Raw genomic sequence first — 22085 nt, 5'->3', positions numbered from 1 at the left:
TAGCTATCGCGGGCGCAAGCTGGAACCTGCGGCCTGGCAGTAGGGGAATGCCAGGGGCTGCGGGCGCAGGTGCCTGGCTGCGGGCTACCTGCTGGAGCTGCTCAGCAAAGCTGGGCAGGGGACTCCGCGGCTAGCCTGTGGCAGGGCACTGTGTGCCGCGGCCAGGCTGCGGAGGTGGCTGGTAAGGGGAGCCTCCACCCTCTGCTTGATCCACACCCACGGCAGCGCTAGTGGGATCAGACCGTGTAGGGGGGTGTGAGCTCGGGGAGGTGGCTTCGAAAGGATTTGAGTTAGTTTGCCAAAGAAAGGAATGATTAAGAGGACTCAAATCTTCACTTAAGAAGTCATAAGTATGAGCTTTAGGGGAATGAACCTTAGAGAAAGGGAAGACAGACTCATCGAACCATACATGTCTCGCAATGATTATACGCCCACTCGAAATATCAAAACATTTGTAACCTCGATGATTACTTGGATAGCCAAGAAAAACACATGGTGTGGAACGTGGTTGAAGTTTGTTTACCTTAGTGGAGGGAAGAAGGGGGTAACATAAGCAACCGAACACCCTAAGATGTGAATAATCGGGATGTTTGTGATATAAAATTTGAGTAGGGGACTTGAAGTCGAGAAGTTATGTAGGTAGGATATTATGAAGATAAGTTGCCATCTCTAAAGCATGATGCCAAAAAGTGGGAGGCATAGAAGCATGACAAAGAAGGGTACGAACTATATTATTAATGGTCTTAATTTTTCGTTCGGATTTTCCATTTTGAGGTGAAGAATATGGACAAGACAAGCGGAAAACCATTCCATGTTGGTGACCAAATTTAATAAAAGGATCATTTTTAAATTCAGTTCCATTGTCACATTGGAAAGCTTTCACTTCCCATTCAAATTGGGTGTGAATATAGGTTCGGACACAAAGAAATAAGTCATAGACTTGAGATTTAGAGGCAATCGGAAAAGTCCATAAAAAATTCGTGTAATCATCAAGAAAAAGAACATAATATTTGTGCCCAAGAGAACTAGATACGGGATATGTCCATAAATCACTATGAATAATGTCAAATGGCATAGTAGTGTGAGAATGCGAATTGTAAAAAGGCAATTTTATTAATTTTCCCAAAGGAGAAGAGTGACAAACATCAAGACGAGCCTTATTACATTTGATTAATTCACTACTACGCAAAGAACTTAAGATTGCATTTTCCGGATGACCTAAGCGGGAATGCCACACACTAGGAGAAATAACGGCAAAAGCTAACGGAGTGGAACATGAAAGGACTTGAAGATCCGAGAAGAAGGGATATAGATCGCCACTGCTATTACATCTCACTATTTTGCTCCCCGTCTGCAAATCCTTCACAGAAAACCTAAAAGGATCAAACTCAATTGAAACACTATTATCGGTAGTGAATTTTCTAACAGAAATGAGATTTTTGATGAGTTTAGGAACGTGAAGGACATTTTTGAGTTGAAGTGTGTTTTGGTTTAGAGATTCATGACCATAACCTTTAATCGGAACTTTGCTACCATCACCAACAATAATAGAATTATTAATGTTATTGCTCAAATTGACATATGAAGACAAATTACCTTGGGAATTAGTCATATGCGATGTAGCACCGGTGTCCATGTAGTAGCTCGGATCGGCAATGGAGAAGGTATGCATAGCTTGTTCAATATTCGTAGGAGCATAACCCGAAGAGGAGGATGAATTTCCCATGAAATAAGCTTGCGGAGGTTTGGAACCAAGAATACCCGGCTGCTGACCTTGGGGGGCGGGCTGCCGTGGCTGCCACTGATATGGAGTAGACCCTTGTGTAGGGTAAGGGCAGGGAGGAGACGCCCAAGGCCCTGCATTCCAGTACTGCCAGGGAGGGGGCATCATCCACCCCTGCCCAGGCTGTTGCTGCTGTTGGGAAGCAGGACCCCAGCGTTGCAGCTGCTGCGGGACCTGCTGCTGCTGGTTGTTCTGGCCAGCACCCCCGGCAATGGTGGTTTTGCCCTTGCCACCACCGCCTTTTCCCTTATTTTTCCGACCACTGTTGCGAGAATTTCCACCACGAGATTGTGCTGAATTTTGAGAGTAATCTCCAACAGATTGTGAAGCCTGGGAAGAGGTATGAGATAGATGCGCCTCCTCATGGATTTCACTGGACACGTCGGCTGCATTGGTTTTCTCCTCAAGTTCGAGCATGGAACGCAACGCATCAAAGGAAGGAAGGGGATCGAGATGACGAACGGACGTTCGAAAGGGTTTATACTCCTCCGAGAGACCCTTCAAAAGTTGCAAAGCCATTCGATTGTCGGAGACTATGTCACCAAAGTTTTTCAAACTATCCGCAAGGGCTTTGAGATGTGAGCAATATGATTTAACACCATCAAATTGGTCAAGTTTGGTGTTTGTGAATTGCGCATCAAGGGTTAAAGCACGAGCAGATTTGTTATTATGGAAGAAATTCTCCAACCTTTTCCAAGCGTCGACAACCTTGTCATCGGGGTCGGCGATGGTGTTGAGTAAGTCAAAAGATATTGTCCCATAAATCCACTGTCTAACAATGTCATCAAGGCGTTGCAAGAAAGCCAAATCGGCAGCAGTTTGGTCGGGTTTCTTGGCAGAGGGATCAACCGGAGGAGGAATGATAAAATCAATCACCATGTTTGCACGACAGTGGAGTTGAAAAAGAGTCTTCCATAGGTTGTATTGAGATCCCTTGTAGTCCAGAGTCACCGGAATACATGCTTTGATGTTGTTAACAGTAGTGGCCGAATGGAGTTTGCTAGAATCGACCATTGAAGAAGAGAAGAAGAAATGAGCGGAAGAGTTAGGGTTTCGGATTGAAAAACCTAGACTCGTGATACCATGAGAGAATGTGAGAGATGAGAGAATATTTGTCGTGCCTTTCTCATTGATCAAAAGTCAATATATAATACAAGCGTATACTAGGTTAGGGTTGAGGCTACATTAGTAATTTACAAACTAATTATATACTAGATTATTTACATAATCTAACATTAACTAATGTAGTTTCATATTGTAAACAAGCAAAATGACGAGTACTTATTTGAATACACAATACTATTACTGTAGTTTTCTTAATACACCATGCAAAAAATAAATCATTGTTTGATGAAGTAATTCTTTTCAAAGTCTAGCTTAGTTGGGCAACTTTGATCACCATAATTCCTTTCAACTTCTCCATTTTCAATACTCAATATATGTTGGTCTTAGTCTCATGTACGGGCTCTTTCGAGGCAGGATATGAGTATCCATTGTTTCCGGATTGTGAGTTTGTGAGATAATCAGGTGACTTGCCTGTTGCAATCTTAAGGTACGGCGAAGGTTCAATGGTTTTAGTTATCTTTCTTTGTGGAGTGGTTGTTTGACGAGGAGGACTAGAATGATAGGCACTTGGTTTCATCCCAACTTTGCTTCCATATTCTTTTGGTTGATGATCATAAGCATAATCATCGGGCTTAGTCTTACTAATCTGAATATCGCCTTTATTATTACCTATTTGCTTATCATTAGGGTTGCTTGTAACTCTAGGTGATTGAGGATTCACGGAAGAGTTTGCCAATCTACTGTTAGGAACTCCTATAGTGTTTCGAGTTGGTGGTGAGCTTGATGACCTATTCCATTGGTTGAAACCACCCTTGGGAGATTGGGCCGGCTTTAAAGGAGGATCATCAATGTTACCACTTAGTGGTGAGTGGTCATGAACAAAGCTTGGTTGCTTATCCAACTTATTAAAAGCGCCATAATCTGTAGAAGGTCGAGACTTCACAGGGGAATTTGGCCACTGGTTATCAGGATTAAGGCTCATTGACCTTGGATTTTCATGGTTCTTAAAAGGTTGAGGCTTGACAGAATCATATTTCCTTGTTGCAGATGGATGATCATAACTAGGGCTTGATGATCTATCCCATTGTTTGTTGGATACTCCATGATCTTTAGGAGATTGAGGCTTCATCGAGTTACCCCATTCGTTGCTTGGAATACCAAGAGCTCCCCCATTGTTCTTATTTGGTGGTGGGTGATCTAGGACAGGGTTTGATGTTTTGCCCCATTGGTTTTTGGGAACATCATTATCCTTGAGAGGCTGAGGCTGAGGCTTCGTTACAGAGTTATCCCATTGGTTGTTTGGAGCACCAGAAACTTTTCTATTGTTCCCATTTGGTGGTGGCTGATCATGGATGGGGCTTGATGATCTATTCCACTGTTTGTTGGGAACTCCATGATCCTTAGGAGATTGAGGATTTGTCGAATCACCCCACCGGTTCCTAGGAACACTATAAACTCCCTCGGTGTTCTTAGTTGCTGGTGGTGGGCGATCATGGTCAGGGCTTGATGTTTTATCCCATTGGTGGTTTGAAACTCCATTATCCCTGGGAGATCGAGGCTTCATTAACGAGTTATCCCACCGGTTGCTCTGAACACCAGGTTCTCCTTTAGTATTCTTAGGCGGTGGTCGGTGATCATGGTTTGGGCTTAATGATCTGTCCCATTGGTTATTGGGAACTCTATGAACCTCAGGATATTGAGGCCTCATCAAAGAGTTTCCCCATTGACTGCTTGGAACATCAAAAGCTCCCCCTTTGTTTTTAGTTGGTGGTGGGAGTTCACGGTTAGGGCTTAATGATCTATTCAATTGGTTGTTCGAATATCCATGACCCTTGGGAGATAAAGGCTTCGTCAACGAGTTACCCCATCGGCTGCTTGGAACACTTGGAAGTCCCCCAGTGTTCTTAGGTGGTGGTGGGTGATCACGAACCAGGCTTAATGATCTATCCCAATGGTTAGAAAATCCTTGACTCGTGGGAGATTGAGGATTCATTGACGAGTTTCCCCATCGATTGCTAGGAACACCAAGAACTCCCCCATTTTTCTTAGATAATGGAGGAGAGTGATCATCAATAGAGCTTGATGATCTATACCATTGGTTACTAGGAACTCCATAACCCTTGGGAGATTGAGGCCTCATCAAAGAGCTTTCCCACCTGCTATTCGGAACTCCACCCGTGTTTTTCTCATTTGGTAACGAGTAATCACGGATATGGCTCGATGATCTACGTGGTTGATTGTCATGGATTCCATAACTGTGAACAGACTGAGGCACTTTAGAGGCCTTTGGAGCTCCATTAGGTTTCCCATCTACTGGTGGTTGATAAGAGTTTCTAGGAATTTCATAGCTATCAGAGGACTGAGGCTTCCCACCAGAAATGCCCCATCGATCATTGCCGAATTTGTAATCTCTCCACATCTTTGAAGGTTGATTATTAGGAGATCGATCACCATAACTTGGGCTAGATTTGTCCCATTGTTTATTAGGCACTTCATGATCTTCCGGAGTATGAGGATTAATTGGAGGGGAGCCCCAATTAGTTTTAGGAGCTGCATAACCCTCAAAGATCTCTAACTTAGTTGGAGACTTATAATGACTCCAAGGATCTTCAGCAGGATAAGGTGACCTATCCCACTAAAAGGAGCTTCATAATCTCTGGGAGCCTTGGCTTTCGAGCGAGACTGATCCAAATATCCCTTATTAGGAATACCAGAGTCTCTATGAGAATGGTGATCATAAACAAGGCCCGGTGATCTATCGTCATGGTCATAAGGATCACCATGGTCCCATGAAACCTTTGATTTCACAGGTGGACTACTAGGATAATAGTCAGATCCGTAGTCTCTAGTAGGGTACACCCTCACTGGAGAGCTACGCCGGCCCCAATTTGGCCCTGAATTTGGGATGGTGGCCAAACCAGGTGGCCCATTGACTTCATTAAGAATTTGTGTGATGAAATTCTCAACCTCAGGAGGACGACCATGGTTGACCATCGAGGAATCTACCTTCGAATGAGAAGTGGGGTACTTTTATGTGGTGGCAGCACGTGACTCGATTCTTGTGACATATGAACGAGTCCCCCGAGAAACATCATAGCTGATGATTGGCCTACCGCGGACATGATCAGGGTGGCTATAATCATATCTAGACATTTTTAGATTTTTTCTTATTCAGAGAGGATTCTGTGTGTTTTCTCTGGCATACTGAACTAATTGAGTGTCTGCAACCTGCATTATATAGAAAAAGGTTAGGAATATATTCACCAGAAGAAATAACAGATGATTCTGACTGCGAAGCTAAGATATTTACCAGTTTAAAGATTCTTTCTAATCTTTTGTAATCTGCAATCTAAGAATCAAATTCTGCATACCACTTGTCAGCAGATAGTTAGGATTTTGTAGGATTTTTACCCCTGATTCTTGTATTCGGAGATAAGATGAAAGCAGATCTGCAACTTGAACGCAACTTCATCCCCAACAAGAGCTCTGATACTTGGTCACCCATTAACAGCAAAAGTATTTGGTTCCTGTTAAAACACCTCACTCTGTACTCCGAAAAGAACACAGAATAAAGCTCAGGCAGCATAAGTCAAATTAAAGTCCCTTCTTTTGAGATATTTTCTCGAATTGTACACATGTAAGGAATTCCAAAACCCCTACAAGTCTCTACTGTAAGGCCAAACAAGACCATCATCAAAGAAAAAAGAGATCAGATATTTGATGCTATAAGTTCAGTTCATGAAATACTTTATTTACTCTGAGTCATTTGAGTGAATTAAATTTTTCACAATGCTTTCTATAGAAAAATAAACCCACAAGTACAAGCTCAAATGTTCAACTGAACCACTTTGTTAATAATCAAAAGCTGCACAGATAACAATATTCAGAAAAATGCTATACATATCATCAAAAAATATTGAATATAGAGATCTCTTTATATCATAGAGTCAAAATCATGTGTAACTTATAGTCCCCTCTGTGTTTATGGGGTAAATGATGGTACATCTTTTGCAGGGGTAGATGCCAACCGATAAATGGTTCTATCAATAATATTTCTGTAAGGATCATCTTCTCTCTTCTTAAGTAAATAATCTATATTTGAGGAAACTTCAGATTTAATCTGTGAATACAACTCTTCTGCACTCTTTTTATCACTCAGTAGCTCTTCCCTCCCTTGAGTTTCAATCGGCTTGCCGAAGAGATAGTAAAAACGACCCGGAACTTTAGGAAGAAGTCCAGGAATGAAGAGGTTTTCATTCCCAACCTCCCCTTCATCACCAGTCCTGTGATGACAAAATTTTGTTGCAGCGTTAACCATGAATGCCATCTTCATTGTAGTGTGATACGGTAAAAAAAAAAAAGAGAATCATAATTATTTCTGATGACTGAAATTTTTGTGCAACTCTGTTTGCCAAATTATATATATGCATATACATTTACTGAAATCAGTTACAAACACTGACGGACAACATTAGTTCTTTGTAGAAAATGATGCATAATTTTTATTATTGGTACCTCAAGTAAAATTGCAAGAAGCTACAAGAGTTAAAAATAGGTTATAAAAAAATGAGAGTATGAGACACTCATTGAAGGACAGGTAGGTCTAAAGGGAAATTAAATTCGAGTAAAAATGTTGAATTAAGTTTAAATAAATTTAGAATATAGTTCTCCAAAGAAAGAATGTCATTCGATCATATTTAAGGGGAAAAAAAAGGGATAAATACCTCACTCTTCCAGACTCATCAGCACTTTGCCGTACACGTTCATTCAACACAGGGATTCTCATTAAGTCATTATAGTCAAGGACCAACTGCCAATACATAAATCAATGATTTAGAGCAACTGTTGGGAAGAAAGGAAGTAAACGTAAAATGGAAGGAAAGAATATTAATATATTTCCCATACTTAGCTTTAATACTTTTTAGTTATTATGGAATCAGTTTTGATCAAAGGGTTCAGTAAAATTCAGGCTGGGCTAGATCAGGCTTTTCAGGCCAAAACAAGCTTTGGCTTAAAAATACACTTTTGTAGTGTTTTAAGCCGTTTTTTTTTATCCCAAAATTTCTTTTCAAACTACATAATATACAGGCTGGGCCAATGATGATCAACCCCAGTCCCAAGTAACTTGCATGTTTCTATACAGCTCAACTTAAATGGGGATGTTCTTACTGAGTTCTTCACATTTCTTAGTTTCTCTGTTTTTTTTTTTAATGTTCTATGAAAGATCTCAGCATTCAAATGGAAAACAATAAGATTTCATCACTTTAGTTATTCCACCAAGTTTGTACTTATTGAGGAGACGACTGACTAATATTAAACAGCACCAAACAACTGTAACTTATTTGTTAGTCTTATAGAATATTTGGTTAGTTAAATGTCTTACAATCCAAGGATTAATAACAGCCTATAAATTTGACGGTTAAGCTTAGCATAGATTTATCCCCCTAGACATTGGGAAGGTATGGTAATAATTCATAAGAATCCCAATTTGGCTCTCACTGGATGCTATTTCTTCCACCTTCAGCAAAGTTGGAAAAGTCTCTAAAAAGGCATATTTCATTTTGGATTTTAATGGATTAGATCAAACATCTCTTATAGTCCTAAATTGTCTACTTATCTGTTGTGAAGATGTAGGTCAACCAATATTCCTTCAGGATAAGGATTTATGGGATACATCCACATAGCACTAGTAGAGAAAAAGGCTGAAAGCTTATTATTAATATTACACAGAAAGTCGTACGTATTTGATACACCTTACTGTACCTCAAACAGGAGCCTCAATAGAGACATGGGCATTGAGATAATAGCACAGTATGATGCTCATTGTGTCAGTATATAGATGATTTCATTTCATAAAATAATATACATGAAATTTTATGATGAACTACCTAGTTATTTTTTTGATTCTAATGAACTACCTAGTTATGATGTCCTATTCTAACCTTTTTCTGCTGTGAAGTAGGCCAATAAATACATCAAGTCAAAGGTTCAAATGTTGAACATTTCAACTGAAAATTTCTTATTGATTAAATAAAGCAGTACTAGAAACACAAAATGAGAGGTTACCTCTGCTATATCATCTTCCCCGACAACTCCAAAAGGTACAATTTTGGCCTTAAATTTTGCAGCCATTCGCACAAATTCTGGTCGGTCAGGCCAAAATAGCTTATATGCTTCACCCTGATAACAAATAATTTGTTAAATTTTCAATGGTAGAAATTTCCAAAAGAATACAAGTACGGACATCACCTACTGATATGCGATGGCCTCATATCAGTCAAATGTGTCTTTCTTTAACAAGTCTTCAAAGTACTCAGGACATTACCATGAGGACAATTCACACATTGACCCAACCTTGTCAAAGTTCCACTAATCTCAGAACAAATTACAGAACATCTAAGAGGCATATGCTTGTGGCTTAATCACCCAGTAGATTGTACTATAGCTATATTAGAAAGATTCCAAGTTCATGGGCATAAGAACACAAAGTACCGATATTTTTAAAGATGAATTCTTTTTTTTTCCCCTTCCATTATTTCTGCAACATTATATAGCATATACTTGCATAACAACCCTTGTCCCAGAAAGACAATCCACACAGGTTCATTACTCAATTTCAGAACACTTGCAATGGTAATGGACATGGGATGGCTACCAAACAAAATTTATTCGCACTATTAATTAATCTAGAAAACTTCTCAGGACATTACAGATTCCAAGAATATAGGTTACAGCTTTTAACATGGAATGTGAACTTTGTTAGCATAATAGAGCTCCACCCAGCATATCATGTATTACGTTCCAAGTACATATTTGTGATTCCCTGGCATGCCAAGATGCTTAGGGACAAAAGCTGCTACTCTCAAAGTTGTTTGCCTACAAATAAATTATCAATAACCAAAGCTGAAAGTTTTTATCACACAGGCACACAGGACAACGTAAAACTATACTCTAGAAAGCATGTTAGTAATATGCAATACCTAATCAAATCAAATCCCCCATGCGGTATAAAATGCATATTTTTATTATGTATGCAACCCAAATGTACAATTAACCCTGGGGATAGATACTACCATCAAAATCTTTCTAGGCCATGTTCACTTCACCTTATATTTGATGAGCTGAAGCTAAACTGAAATTACTTTGCTAAACTTAAATTATTTTTAATGAAATTAATTTTGTTGAACTAGAACTAATTTAACTGACTGTCTATTATGTTTCTTATTTGACTTTACTGATTTTTACTGAACTGAAATATTTTTACTGAACTTATTTTATTGAACTAAAGTTATTTTTACTGAATAGAAATTGTTTTTACTGAACATTATTTTTTTAAAGGTGAAGTGAACAGGTTCTAATGTTATTTAAGCATAGTAGGACATTACATAAATGCTACAAGAAAACTTCAAATTGGTGCTTTGGTTGGAAGGATTAATCATTAAAAGGTGATCATCGATCTCACTCCTATTCAATATAAGACATTACATACTTGGGTTGTTACAAACTCATTTGAAAACCCTACATGTTCATCATATGTCTATGGATCTATACCTAGGCAATCTATTTAAAATATCAGAGGATGGAAGATTTTATTAATGTTTCTATGGTTTAGTCATAAGGATTGAAAATTAAAACCATCTAGCCATGAAAAAATATTAGGGTGATCCTATTGTCGACATATGTTCCTGTCACACTCATTCCACACTCACAGCTAAGGTGCCTAAGGATCATATACCAACTATAACGATCAAGTCCAAATTTACACAGCACAACTCATTACAAAGCTAACCCCACCACTTCAACACAACTCGATTTAAGTTGCTTAACTCAGGTGAGTTGAAGTATAATAATACTAGACATGAATATATTCGAAAGCTCATTTTCCCTAGACCTATTTAAGTTTCACTTGTCGGAAAGGAGCACAGCCAAAATTAGAAATGTACAAAGTAGTAACATTGGTAATTGTGAAAACATAAAGTACCACGAAAATTCAGTTGAATAGACTCTACTTACCTTGTGATGTAGAGCCTCACGAGCTCCACCAGGATAAAGAAGTATGTGCGACTTTGTTGAAAGCAATTTAAAGAAGTTGCTAGCAGTCACAGGTACCGCACCAAATACTTTCAAGTAATCAAAATATGATAATTCACTGTTTGAGGAGTTTGAACCAAACAATGCAGGATGAGCTAAACCTCGAACCAAGATTTTCTTCTCCCTCAGAAATCCTTCAGCAAGACCTGAGATCTCCAAGCCCATCAACATGTGATAGCCAACATATATAACAGGACCCTCACTGGGCACCCCACTGAGACCTTGCACAATCTTTCCATCCTCTAAGGTTGAGAAAAGCACAGGACTGGTATAATAATTAAGCCATCTGAAGTTCATATGATGTGTAGGCAGTCAGTAAGTATTATGAGCATCATAAAAAAGGATCTCATTGAAAAGGAAAGCACTGATACACACATGACAATGCCCACAAAAGGGCATAGAAAGTAGAAATATAATTTAAAAACCAACACATTAGCACCACACCACCCTCCCTCTTTTACAATGAGGATTAAGAAAAAAAAAAGTCCCAAGATTAAAAAATAAGCAGATATGAGGCAAGAAAAAAGTAAAGCACTATTAACAGCAAATAAAACAGGGATTTTTTTGGGTATATACGAAGTACTACCTTAAAATTTTTAAATTGTAACCTAAACTTGTTTTCCAGCCACGTCCTCAACATTGCTGCTAGACTATGAATTTTCCAACAAAATAATAAAATAGCCAAGGGAAAACAGTTTACAAGTAAGTTTTGATTCAAATGGTGCTCACTTAATGGTTTAAATCAGATCAAACTAATTGAAATGGATTAATTTTGATTTATAGTTATGTAGTTAAGGTTCAAGGAAAAACTAAGGAATTTCATCAATTCAATTAATTTTAAAATTGAACACAAACTGCAACAATTAACATTTTTTTTTTTTTTTTGAGGGAAAACTGCAACAATTAACTTCATATTGACTTTATACATTATCACAATTTATATTAATTTTAAGTCCAAATGACATATTTTCTTCCTATTTAAAAATCAAAACCTAGACTTAGGGTTCTTATGCAAATTGGGAATTTATTCATATTGAGCTACTTCATATATATTTTGAGTTTTGGTTTAAAAAGTCAATTATATGAGGATTCTTGGATCCACTTAAAATTTAAATTCGAGCAAAAATGGATGGAAAAAAAAAAAACAAACAGGTGAGTGGACCCCATTTCCCTTTCCCCATCAACCCCCATATCCTCAAAATTATTCCCTGGAAAACTGCAGCTAGAACTAATTTTCTCATAGAAGGTTTTAAACAATTTTCAGCTCATCAGATTATCTCTTTGTGCTATAAGGCCTATAACCACCAAAATATCACAAGTCATAAATAACCAATCAACATCATCTATCTATCATCTATAATTAATAATAAAATAGCAACCGCAATATCATGTTGTCATTAAAATTTATCCCTCCACAACTATAAATGATGTTTTCACTTTATGATTTTTATATAATTTTAATAAAAAATTATGGTCAGCTATATTATTATTAGTTTCAGTTTCTGAAAAACAATTTATTCTCTCTAACAATAATAAGTTAATTATTTTTTCTCATGTACCCATTCATCATTCAATTTTTCAATGAGTATTTTTATTTTTTTAAAATATTTGATGTTTTATTTGTTTTAGGATTTTTTTTTTTTTTTAAATTTTGATATGAAAAAATAAAAAATTTCAGAAAAATTGTATTTGTTCAAATCGTGCATTGCACGAGACTAATCTAGTAACATAATAAGGCATTACCAAGACCCACTTAAATCCAAAAGGAAAAATTTGGTTGGCAGATTAGTACATAAACACACCCTTGGTTCGGGGCATAACCCAATGAAAGAAAGAGATAAGAAATATGCTTGTCAGTTGTCACAACTCACAAAACTAAAGAATACCTATAAGGCTATAAGGAATGAGCTCTGCGACAACATCGTGATGCCATTAATCTCAGTGTTGGATTGCAAGAAGGTAGATCATAACTGAATCTTTCAGGAATTTATCTAGGGTAATTCTATGAATTAACATAGGCTTAGACATCATCAGTGTCAAAAATCAGGGAAGATGATAATTTGATCAATAAACTTAAATTATACTTGTAGCTTTTAAGAATGATAAATCCACATTCAGTTGGTGAATTCTCTCCCAGTTTAGCTGCTTACTTAGCTAACCCAAAATACTCGGTATCCCACCCCCACCCCCAATCTCTTCCTAATCCTCTATTATTTATAGTATTATTCCTCTAACTAACACCCTTATCTTCCTCCTCAAGCATTATTGCATTGCTGTTCTGAGTAAATGAAAAGCATCAACGAGATCTTAATCAATGGCTAAAGGCCACTCTAGCATTTCCATAATACTACTGCTAAAGTGCTCCTTGTGCAATTTTTTGTATTCCCACGTTTTCCCCATTATATTAACTTTTCTTAATTCTCTCTATAGTATGCAACCTTTATAAGTACTAGGCTACTCCCAAAGACCCGCATAACAAAGAATGAGCAACAGTGAACTGTATATCGGTATACATAAAGAGCAAAGGAAATTTTTCATAAAGTAAATGTGTAGACTTTTTTCATACCCACTATATTCATCAAATCCAGTTTTGAATTCCGAAAAACTTGGAGGCACAAAGTCAGTGATATAATCCATCCTTCTTGAACATCGATACTTTCCAGTTGCTTTGATGGCAGTAAGTAGATTGATGCCATCTTCCTGTTCCATCAATGCAGCACGATGTCAGTACCATCCAATATCATAGGCGTGTTGAGTGTTTTCGTCAATATTTGACAGTGAACAGATAAATTGCAGTCTAATTTGAAGCAAAATATTTATACAACTGTTTATTAACCAGCTACATTAACCTTTTTAGAGCATAATCACAGATGACTATTACTAATTGCAGTATAGCTTGCAGCATGACATTGTGCTATGAGACAACCAATTAGTCAAGGGTTTCATCTTTACATGACCAAGCAAAATGGATCAAGCTATATGGAATTTGTAATGCATCAGGTGTATGAGGACGGGCATTATAAGTAAAATATGGATAATATCTTGAAGACGAAGATAAGTGAGTTATTAGAGGATGAAGACAATAATTATAACACTGGTAGCAGTAATTTAAATAGCAAGTTAAAACCTACTCTCTTTGTCTCTGTTTGTTTGTTTCATTGTTTGCCCCATTGTATTATTTGGGGTCAAATTGTAAGAACTTAGACCATAAATCCTCACTAATCTATAAGAAAATTCATAAATGTGAGATCTTGTTAGATTTATACATTTTCTAAGTTAAGAATACCAGATTTTTATAATTTTTGGGTTTATAGAATTGGAGATATTTGTGTTAAATTTGTATCTAAAATATCCCGAATAGTCAAATAGGACAAACATCAGGGAGTAATAATATTTTAGAAATAACATTCACAATAACACTTTGATAAATGATACTTCCTCCGTTTATACAAGTTCAACTCATTGTAGATATGTAATATTATTTTTCTTTTTCTTTTTTTCTTTTTTTTTTTTTTTTTTTTTGAGAAATATGAGTAGGTATAAGAAAAGAGACACTGTAAAAAGGTATGTGGTGTAAGATAAAGTAGAAGGGAGTATGAAAAAGGTTTGTGGGGACGGGGGATTAGAACAAAAACCATAATCGGAACGTGAGTAGAAAAATAATAATTGAGGTAGTAATAATGGCAAATGACAAACATAATTATATCAGAAAAATTAACTAGCAAATCAGATATCATCAGATGAAATTCACATTGAACCACAAAAAAAACTACGTCGGATCATATTAGAGAAATTTGATGTTTGAATTGAAATAAAACCTTAACTATGGACCAAGTCCGTAAACAAATCCTACCAGCAAAAGTGTGTGCCCATTCTCTTTGAAGGTTCGAACTTTACAGTTCTTCAGCAACCCAGAGAGCCTTTTTGCTTCATCTTCACTAGGAAGCATATTATCCTTTAAACTGAAAAGGAAAAATATATAAGTAAACATCTTTAAGTTTTTACATTCAAAATTCTTTGGGTTTATAAGCTTAGCCTAATATCTAAAAGCAGCAACTTCTAACAAAACCATGTAGAAATTTTATACAATACAGAATAATTCTAGTAAAAGTTGAATGCATAATTCTTTTTTTTTTTTTTTTTTTTTTTTTTGGAACGCATGCATAATAATTAGATTACAAAAATTGCACCGGTGCTTTTTTTATTAACCAGAGTAGTACTGAAACACCCATGTTGATTAACCAGAGCAAGGCCAAGAAAACACTCCTGTAGTAGTTCAATTATGACCAGGCATATCTATCTTATTTCACAAAACTTCCACCGGTGCTTTTTTTATTTTCTCTTTCTTTCTAGGGGGAGGGTAGGGTGGGGGTATGAGGAATTTATTTTGTGAAATTTCATCAATCAATATGGCTGACTAATGAACAGTTTAGTGACCAACCTAGCAAGAACAAGTACTTCAGCTTTTACTGCATGCAGGCGAGAATTTGCGTAGGCAGCAGCTGATTTTAGCAGCTTAAGTTTCCAAAGAAGAGCATCCTTAGGAATGAGATCAGATATCACCTGAGAATGAAATGACAGTTAAAAAAAAAAAAAAAAAACTCACATCTAAACCGTATTATAACATCTCAATTAAATCCAATAAAACCTTTACAAAGCACAAAGTTCCATACATCCAGAAGAAAAAACCATAACAGCATTTTAGGAAATTAAAAAAAAATTAATGCAATAATCTGTTGAACAGATATTTTTCTTTTAGGTGTACGGAAAGTGTCACTAATGATACTTCCTCCTTTTCATAATAAAGGTATAAGGCATCAAAACTTTTTGATATTGTACTTTGAATATTTGTCCAGCTCCATAAATGTTGCAACTCTACCATTTATACTACCTCCGTTAAATATTAGTTGCAACTTTGGAATATTTTATATCTCACAAATAATGCCCCAAAGTTGCAACTAAAACTTAATGGAGGTGGTAATAGTTTCACAAATGTTGGGAAATCCTATCTTTCCTTTCATACATACTGTAAAATATCCAATATACCCTTATTGTCCGCTCCCATATTCATTACTCCCTCCTTATTTTATTAGTTGTTCCACAATCTTTTGGTGGCCGTATTTTATTACTTGCTCCATTTCCTTTTTTTGGAAACTTTTCAAAATATTTTACTAATATCTTGTCTCCTAGTAGACCCCCAACTATCATACTTTAATATTTTCAGATTCTCTCTCCTCCCAACTATCACCCTTTATTTTTCCACCATCCTCACTTCTTTCATATTTTATTACTTTCTACTATTTCTCCTAAAACTCTGCACATTGAGAAATGGAGCCAGTTTTAAAATACAGAGGGAACACCTATAAGGGTTTTGTGGGTAATTCACATTGGCTTTGTGGTCCCTTCTCATCTTTTACCCAATTTCTTAGATCTTGTGCACTCCCCCCTTATTGCAACACTTTTGGAACGGAGGAAGTACTAATTCCTCTCAAGACATATTGACAATGATAAAATTATATTTGAGCAAAGTTAGTGGAAAAGTGTGCTTTATATGATGAATATAAAGGGATTATTTTATCGGAAAATTCCATGACAAGGCATAAATACAATGTCTCTATCGAAAGTGACTAACTTGTCTAAAAAAAAAAAGTTTGGAAAATACACTAATGGAAGGTGCAAGGGGAGGATCCCATAAATTAAAGGGTTGAACTTTGCTACACCCTAGAAATGATTCCCCTCAGAATACCAAATCCAGCAGCACACCCTACTGTGGCCAATAGAAGTATATTACTAAACTACATCTCAAGAAGACATAAATAACATTTCAGAGTGAATTTAACTATTTCAAATCATATCCATTATTAAAACTACGTGATAGTTTGACAAAGAGATTCTATTAATTCGTTTAAAAAAAAAGATAGAGAGAGAGAGAGAGAGAGAGATTCTATTTAAAATTGACGAGCAGAAACTCTCATGAAGGTCACTGTTTCTGCCTCAGTAACTTGACAGTTAAGGAAAACTCGGTGGAATTCTGTTTATGACCAGCAAAAAAATTCCCCTCAAGAATCTTTCGAGTCACTACTTTATTTTTTCAAGCATAATTATAGATTTATAAGTTTAGATTTTGTGTTTTTATGTTTTCTATTTGTATAAAAATGGTGTTTGTGTTTTCCTGCTTCAGCACTTGCATTTCCTATAACGGTTTCCATGATCAAAGTAAATCCATACAAGATATAAGAGATGAAAAAAAAGGAATTTGAGTAAAGAAATGGATAACAAAAAATCAGGGCAAAAGAATCTTACAGAAAGACGTGGCAGCAAGTCAGTCAGATTCTTAGACAATTGTCGAAGCATTGGACTAGGAGGAAGCTTCTTGTCCACATTCACCATCGCCATCTTCACTGGCTCACCTGGGCTCAATGTATGTGCACATTATAGCTAATTAGTACACACTATATAACAATATGGACTCAAAGTATGTACACATTATTGCTAATTAGTAAACACTATATAACGATAAGAGAAGCACACAGTCTCTCAACTTATTTTAATAAAGGCAGATGGTTATCCTCTCAACATAAACTTCAAATCATAACTGCAAACAGAGAAAAAAAAAAGGACCTAATTTGAAGTCTAGGTTGAAGAGGATAACCCTATGCCCTAAAGATGTAAGGTGAGATTATACTTAACTTCTTTATGTAAGGAGCAGGATTATTTGTTAAATTAACTAACATGCAGCAAAATTTACTACTTTGTTAGGTATTAAACAATTATCCCTTGGAAGTTTGGACAACAAATATACCCCCTTTGTGAGCTTGCATGCATTTGAAGTGATACCAAGTTACTAACACTATGATTGGATAACAATTGTGAAGGGAAAGGGAGGGGAAAGAAAAAGAGGGAAGGGAAAGTGAGGTGAGGGGAGGGAGAAGGTGACATTCCATTTACCTTCCAAATCTCTCCAACAATGGAGGGATTTGGTTTATTAAATGAAGGAGGAAAATGGATCCTTCTAATTCCCTCCCCTTCCCTCCCTTAGATATCCAAACAAAGGATGATGCATCCTTCCATTTCTCTTCTCTTACTTTCCCTCCATTTCTCTCTATCCAAACATAGCGTAAGGATCCTATGATGCATGTGAAGCACGAATCCGTGATTAATATAGTTAACCGACAATATAGTTTCAGTCAACAAATAGGATACACGAGATGGATCCAATGATAATGCTACATACCCATAACAAAACTCAGAAGATATGGAACTGTATTGTGAAGCTCATCAGGTAATGCCTCCAAGATAGGAAAAAATGGTTTAAGCTGGCTCCTTTCCAACGATGTTGCTATCAAGTAACACAGATGCAAAGCCATCCAAGTGTCAATAAAAGTTGTTAAAACAGAAGCAAGCAAAGATTTGACTAGTATTCATACATCTCTGCAAACTGACCAGGATTAGCAAGTATCAAAACCAAGTCAACCATTGGATTACGAGCAGCAACAGCAAGAGCTAGAGATCCTCCAAAAGAATCTCCGACCAGATAAATAGGCTTATTTGGAGATGAAGCATGCTTTTCCCGAACTACTTGCTCAACAAAGTCCACCAGCCCTTCACAACATAGAGGAGGAGACATTAAGAATTATAATGCTCCTGCTCACAAGAAATATCCACATGTTTATCATAAATGAGTTTCACAAGCTTGCAGCAATCAAAGACCAACATTTACATAAAATACTTTTTCTATATGCATGCAATGCATATGTGTAATACAAAAGCATATGTATGGCCACTTGCCTCTATGCATCATACTGAGAAGAGCTCTACAGACTACAATGCCAAGTCGCCCCACCCCCCTTCCCAAAACTTGAAACTAAGCTCTGCTCTACATACTAAAACTCAACCTCAATTAACGTGTCCTGCAAAAGTGCAAAGTGCAAACTGATGAGAAGAAACATATTTCCCTCGTCAAAGCTCCCTATTTGCGATAATGTGTTCCCACCAAAACTAACTAATTCACACTATATGCAAAGTAGTATATGTATTCCATAGCCTGTTAAGAAAATGACATGGAGTTCAGAGTGTTAACACAGCCATATAAACTATAAGTGTAGGTTAAAATTAGGTCAAACATAATCAACAGAGAAAGCAGAGGCGAAAAAGGGAAAAGAGAGAGAGAGAGAGAGAGAGAAAGAGAAAGCAGGATGAACTTGACAGACTACTACCAAGAAACAGGAAAACAGGTAGAAGTTGCCTAATGACCACGCACTAAGATCTAAGAAGACGATAAAGCCAATAAAAATAACTAGAAACGATAGTACTTGAGCAGAAAACAATTGATACTCCCACTTTTTTTTTTTTTCTCACTTCTTTCTGTTGTTGATGATAATTTGAAGAACATAATATGTTCCCGTTTTTATATGATCTGGCTTCTTTTTTTTTCTATAAATTTTGATTTTTCGATTCTTTTTTTTTTTTTCCAGGCTCAATGAGCTCTTTACATTCCGCGGCTGGTTCTAGAGCGAAACACTATACCAATTGAGACAGGAGCTAAATGAGAAAATTCACAATACACAAGAGAGGAAGAAGTCGAAAATGCTATGAAAATTTGAACTATGGACATTAGGGGCTTTGGAGGTACTAATACTGAATGCTTTAGATGTAGTAATGGTGATTTTGAAAAATCTGAGCAAAAAAAATATGAAAATTAATCACAAGCAAGGGGAAAAAAACTGAGTAAAACTTTATTATGTAGACAATGTAGTACAAAGTAAAATAACTTTATAAGGAAGACTTGTAAAATGCAAGTGTACCTTCAAATGGAGTCCTATCGTTAACAGGAATATGCAAACACTGGACCTCAAACACCCTACAACCAAAGTTAAAATCAGATATGTGGTAGAAGATCGCTGAATAGAAGCACCATATATGCAGAGCAACAAAGCGTGGTTTCTCTATTCCATACCATACTTAACATTATGACTTATATAGCTAATTCAATTGTTGTTAACATCATTTATATACTTGATGATCTATTCTGAGGCTAGAACAAATCAAAATGAAATATGCAAAGAAAATCGAAAAAGTATGCAGCCACATAGAAAAACTTAAATTAAAACAGAAGGATTTGAGCTACACATATTTAATACGTAGTATAAAGATGTAAATATAATCAAGGATTAACAATTTTACAGATCAAACCAAAAAAAGAAACAAAATTAGTCCATTTTAACAATATCTACAAGTATCACAGGATGGTAAAGTATCACCCAACATGTTATCAGATACATTTCATGTGATCTTTATCTTGTACTGAGAATTCAAAGCATTGATATAATCGCAGAAAACTAATTAGACTTACTTCCCCAGGGCCTTATGGTGCATTATGAGACCCAATCCAACACCATCCATACCTGTACACACCATAATTTGTAAAATTCAGCTCAAATTGAAATAAACCAACCATATGACAGTTATGAACAGAATTTATCCATGATATATCAACACGACCTCGCTGTGAAATTAACCTCTATTATCTAGCATCCTAGTTAGCATCAGAAGTTATACAAAGCACACACACAGCAAGGGGCAGGCTGAAGTTACCAGGCAAAAACAAAAGCAAAGGAGAACCCTTCAAAGGGCGCCCGCATTCGACAGGGCTAAACCACCGAGGCGGTCCACCATCCGGCTTGATCATCTCTTTAGCAATATCAAGATAATCTTTCATACTAGCAGACCCATACCCATCATCCCATAACACTTCTAACTCTGCAAAATCAACTTCCTTACCCCTCTTTTTCCCTCCACCAATGCTTCCTACATGCCCATTTCCTCCAGCAATTGAAGACCCAATTTTCTCACTTTCCTTAACAACAGACTCACCCTTAACACTAACACTATCTGAGTGCAAGACTGCTGAGTTCTCACCACCTATATTACATACAACCCTCCCTCCAAACCCAGGTCTATGCCCTAAATTTTTGGGGAAGCTAGGAAATACCCTGAAAGCAAGTATTGATGTCATGGTTCATTCAATTGCCCAAAAGCTAAAACAGTATAGAATTACTTCAAGAACTACAACCTAAAGCCAAAAGTAGCAGCAAAGTTCTCTGAACCACCCCAACTGAAAAGGGACTACCCTTAAAACTTGGAACTCTTAAGTTATTATAGAACAACAGTATGAATGTAGCATTTACTCAAGATTCAAAGGAAACCCATTAACAGAAAATGACATATACTTCAACAGATAGTGTAGTGGGCTCCACAAAACCAAAAAAATAAATAGAAAAATTGATAATTTGAGCAGAAAGAATTGATCTTTATTAGAAGAGTAGGACAAAAGAAGGAAATTGATTACCTAAAATTGGGTTGTGGTAATGAAGATGGAGACATGGCTGTAGGATGGCCTGAAAGAGTGATACTTCTCTTCCACTGAAGTTGCCAAGTCATTGTGGCTTTTGCATCTTCTGTTGTAACGTCATTGCTCGCCCACATGTACCTTCAATTCCCTGTTTTTCAACTATGGGTCTACAAACAATATACGTTTGGTCTTTGCCCAATCAAAAGTAGTCTTTCTTTTCTTCCTGTCTAAACAAGGGTTAATTGTGGAATTAATTTTCTCTCGAACCCACGTAAACGGTATAGGAAGGAAGATATTTATGGATTATCATGGATGTTTCTAAGATGATCATGTATACCAAGTAATTTGATTACCAGTTTTTTATATCGTGGTGTATATTTTGCCACATTGGATAGCCCGAGATGATTATTAATTACTGATCACGTTAGAATTTTCATATTTATAATCAACGTCCTTACATAATAAAAACAAGTAGTATGACCGGGGGCATAGGAATGTGTAATGTTAATGTTTCATTTAGTCCATCAAACCTTCTCATCAATAATAAAAAAAAAATGATTTTTTATTTTACATTAGATGGGTCGCAAAGAAAAAAATTCCTAAAAAAGACAAAGTAATTGATAAATAAAATTATTATACAGTACATCTTTTATTACTAGGTGGTAAATTACAAATTAGGGCCAACCAGCCAACTATACTGGGTGCCTGGGTGGTAAATGGACTGTTCAATCCGGGTCAATTCGCACCAAGTCATATATGGGTAAGGAGGCTTTCGAATAGAACCAACTCGGATAT

At 36.6% G+C, this 22085-nt stretch overlaps 2 protein-coding genes across 5 annotated transcripts; both read right to left on the bottom strand.

Annotated features, from left to right (window-relative positions):
- Positions 1-2911: 2911 nt before the first annotated feature.
- On the bottom strand, positions 2912-6519 carry LOC110708506 (sporozoite surface protein 2-like). Its single transcript, XM_021886640.1, has 2 exons — positions 6159-6519; positions 2912-6076 (listed from the first exon to the last, which is right to left on the bottom strand). The coding sequence occupies exon 2, from the start codon at positions 5265-5267 to the stop codon at positions 3216-3218; it is 2052 nt and encodes a 683-aa protein (XP_021742332.1). The 5' UTR covers positions 5268-6076; positions 6159-6519; the 3' UTR covers positions 2912-3215.
- Positions 6520-6619: 100 nt separating this feature from the next.
- LOC110708505 (acyltransferase-like protein At1g54570, chloroplastic) lies at positions 6620-21391 on the bottom strand. 4 transcript variants are annotated; one of them, XM_021886639.1, is made up of 13 exons: positions 21288-21391; positions 20292-20343; positions 19744-19799; positions 18383-18541; positions 18174-18278; positions 17243-17349; positions 15381-15502; positions 14793-14901; positions 13506-13639; positions 10862-11225; positions 8915-9028; positions 7573-7658; positions 6620-7131 (listed from the first exon to the last, which is right to left on the bottom strand). In XM_021886639.1, exons 2-13 carry the CDS (start codon positions 20339-20341, stop codon positions 6831-6833), a joined length of 1707 nt encoding a protein of 568 aa, XP_021742331.1. In that variant the 5' UTR covers positions 20342-20343; positions 21288-21391; the 3' UTR covers positions 6620-6830. The 4 variants fall into 4 exon arrangements, with proteins under 4 accessions (XP_021742331.1, XP_021742328.1, XP_021742329.1 ...); XM_021886636.1 differs by lacking the exon at positions 21288-21391 and adding an exon at positions 20534-21258; XM_021886637.1 differs by lacking the exon at positions 21288-21391 and adding an exon at positions 20534-21259 and having other exon boundaries at positions 6826-7175.
- Positions 21392-22085: the final 694 nt, after the last annotated feature.

Source organism: Chenopodium quinoa, unplaced genomic scaffold (genome assembly GCF_001683475.1).
Source record: "Chenopodium quinoa cultivar QQ74 unplaced genomic scaffold, ASM168347v1, whole genome shotgun sequence".
Lineage (NCBI taxonomy): Eukaryota > Viridiplantae > Streptophyta > Magnoliopsida > Caryophyllales > Amaranthaceae > Chenopodium > Chenopodium quinoa.
The sequence above is the reverse complement of the archived record's forward strand: the minus strand, read 5'-3'. Positions and strand labels throughout refer to the sequence as shown.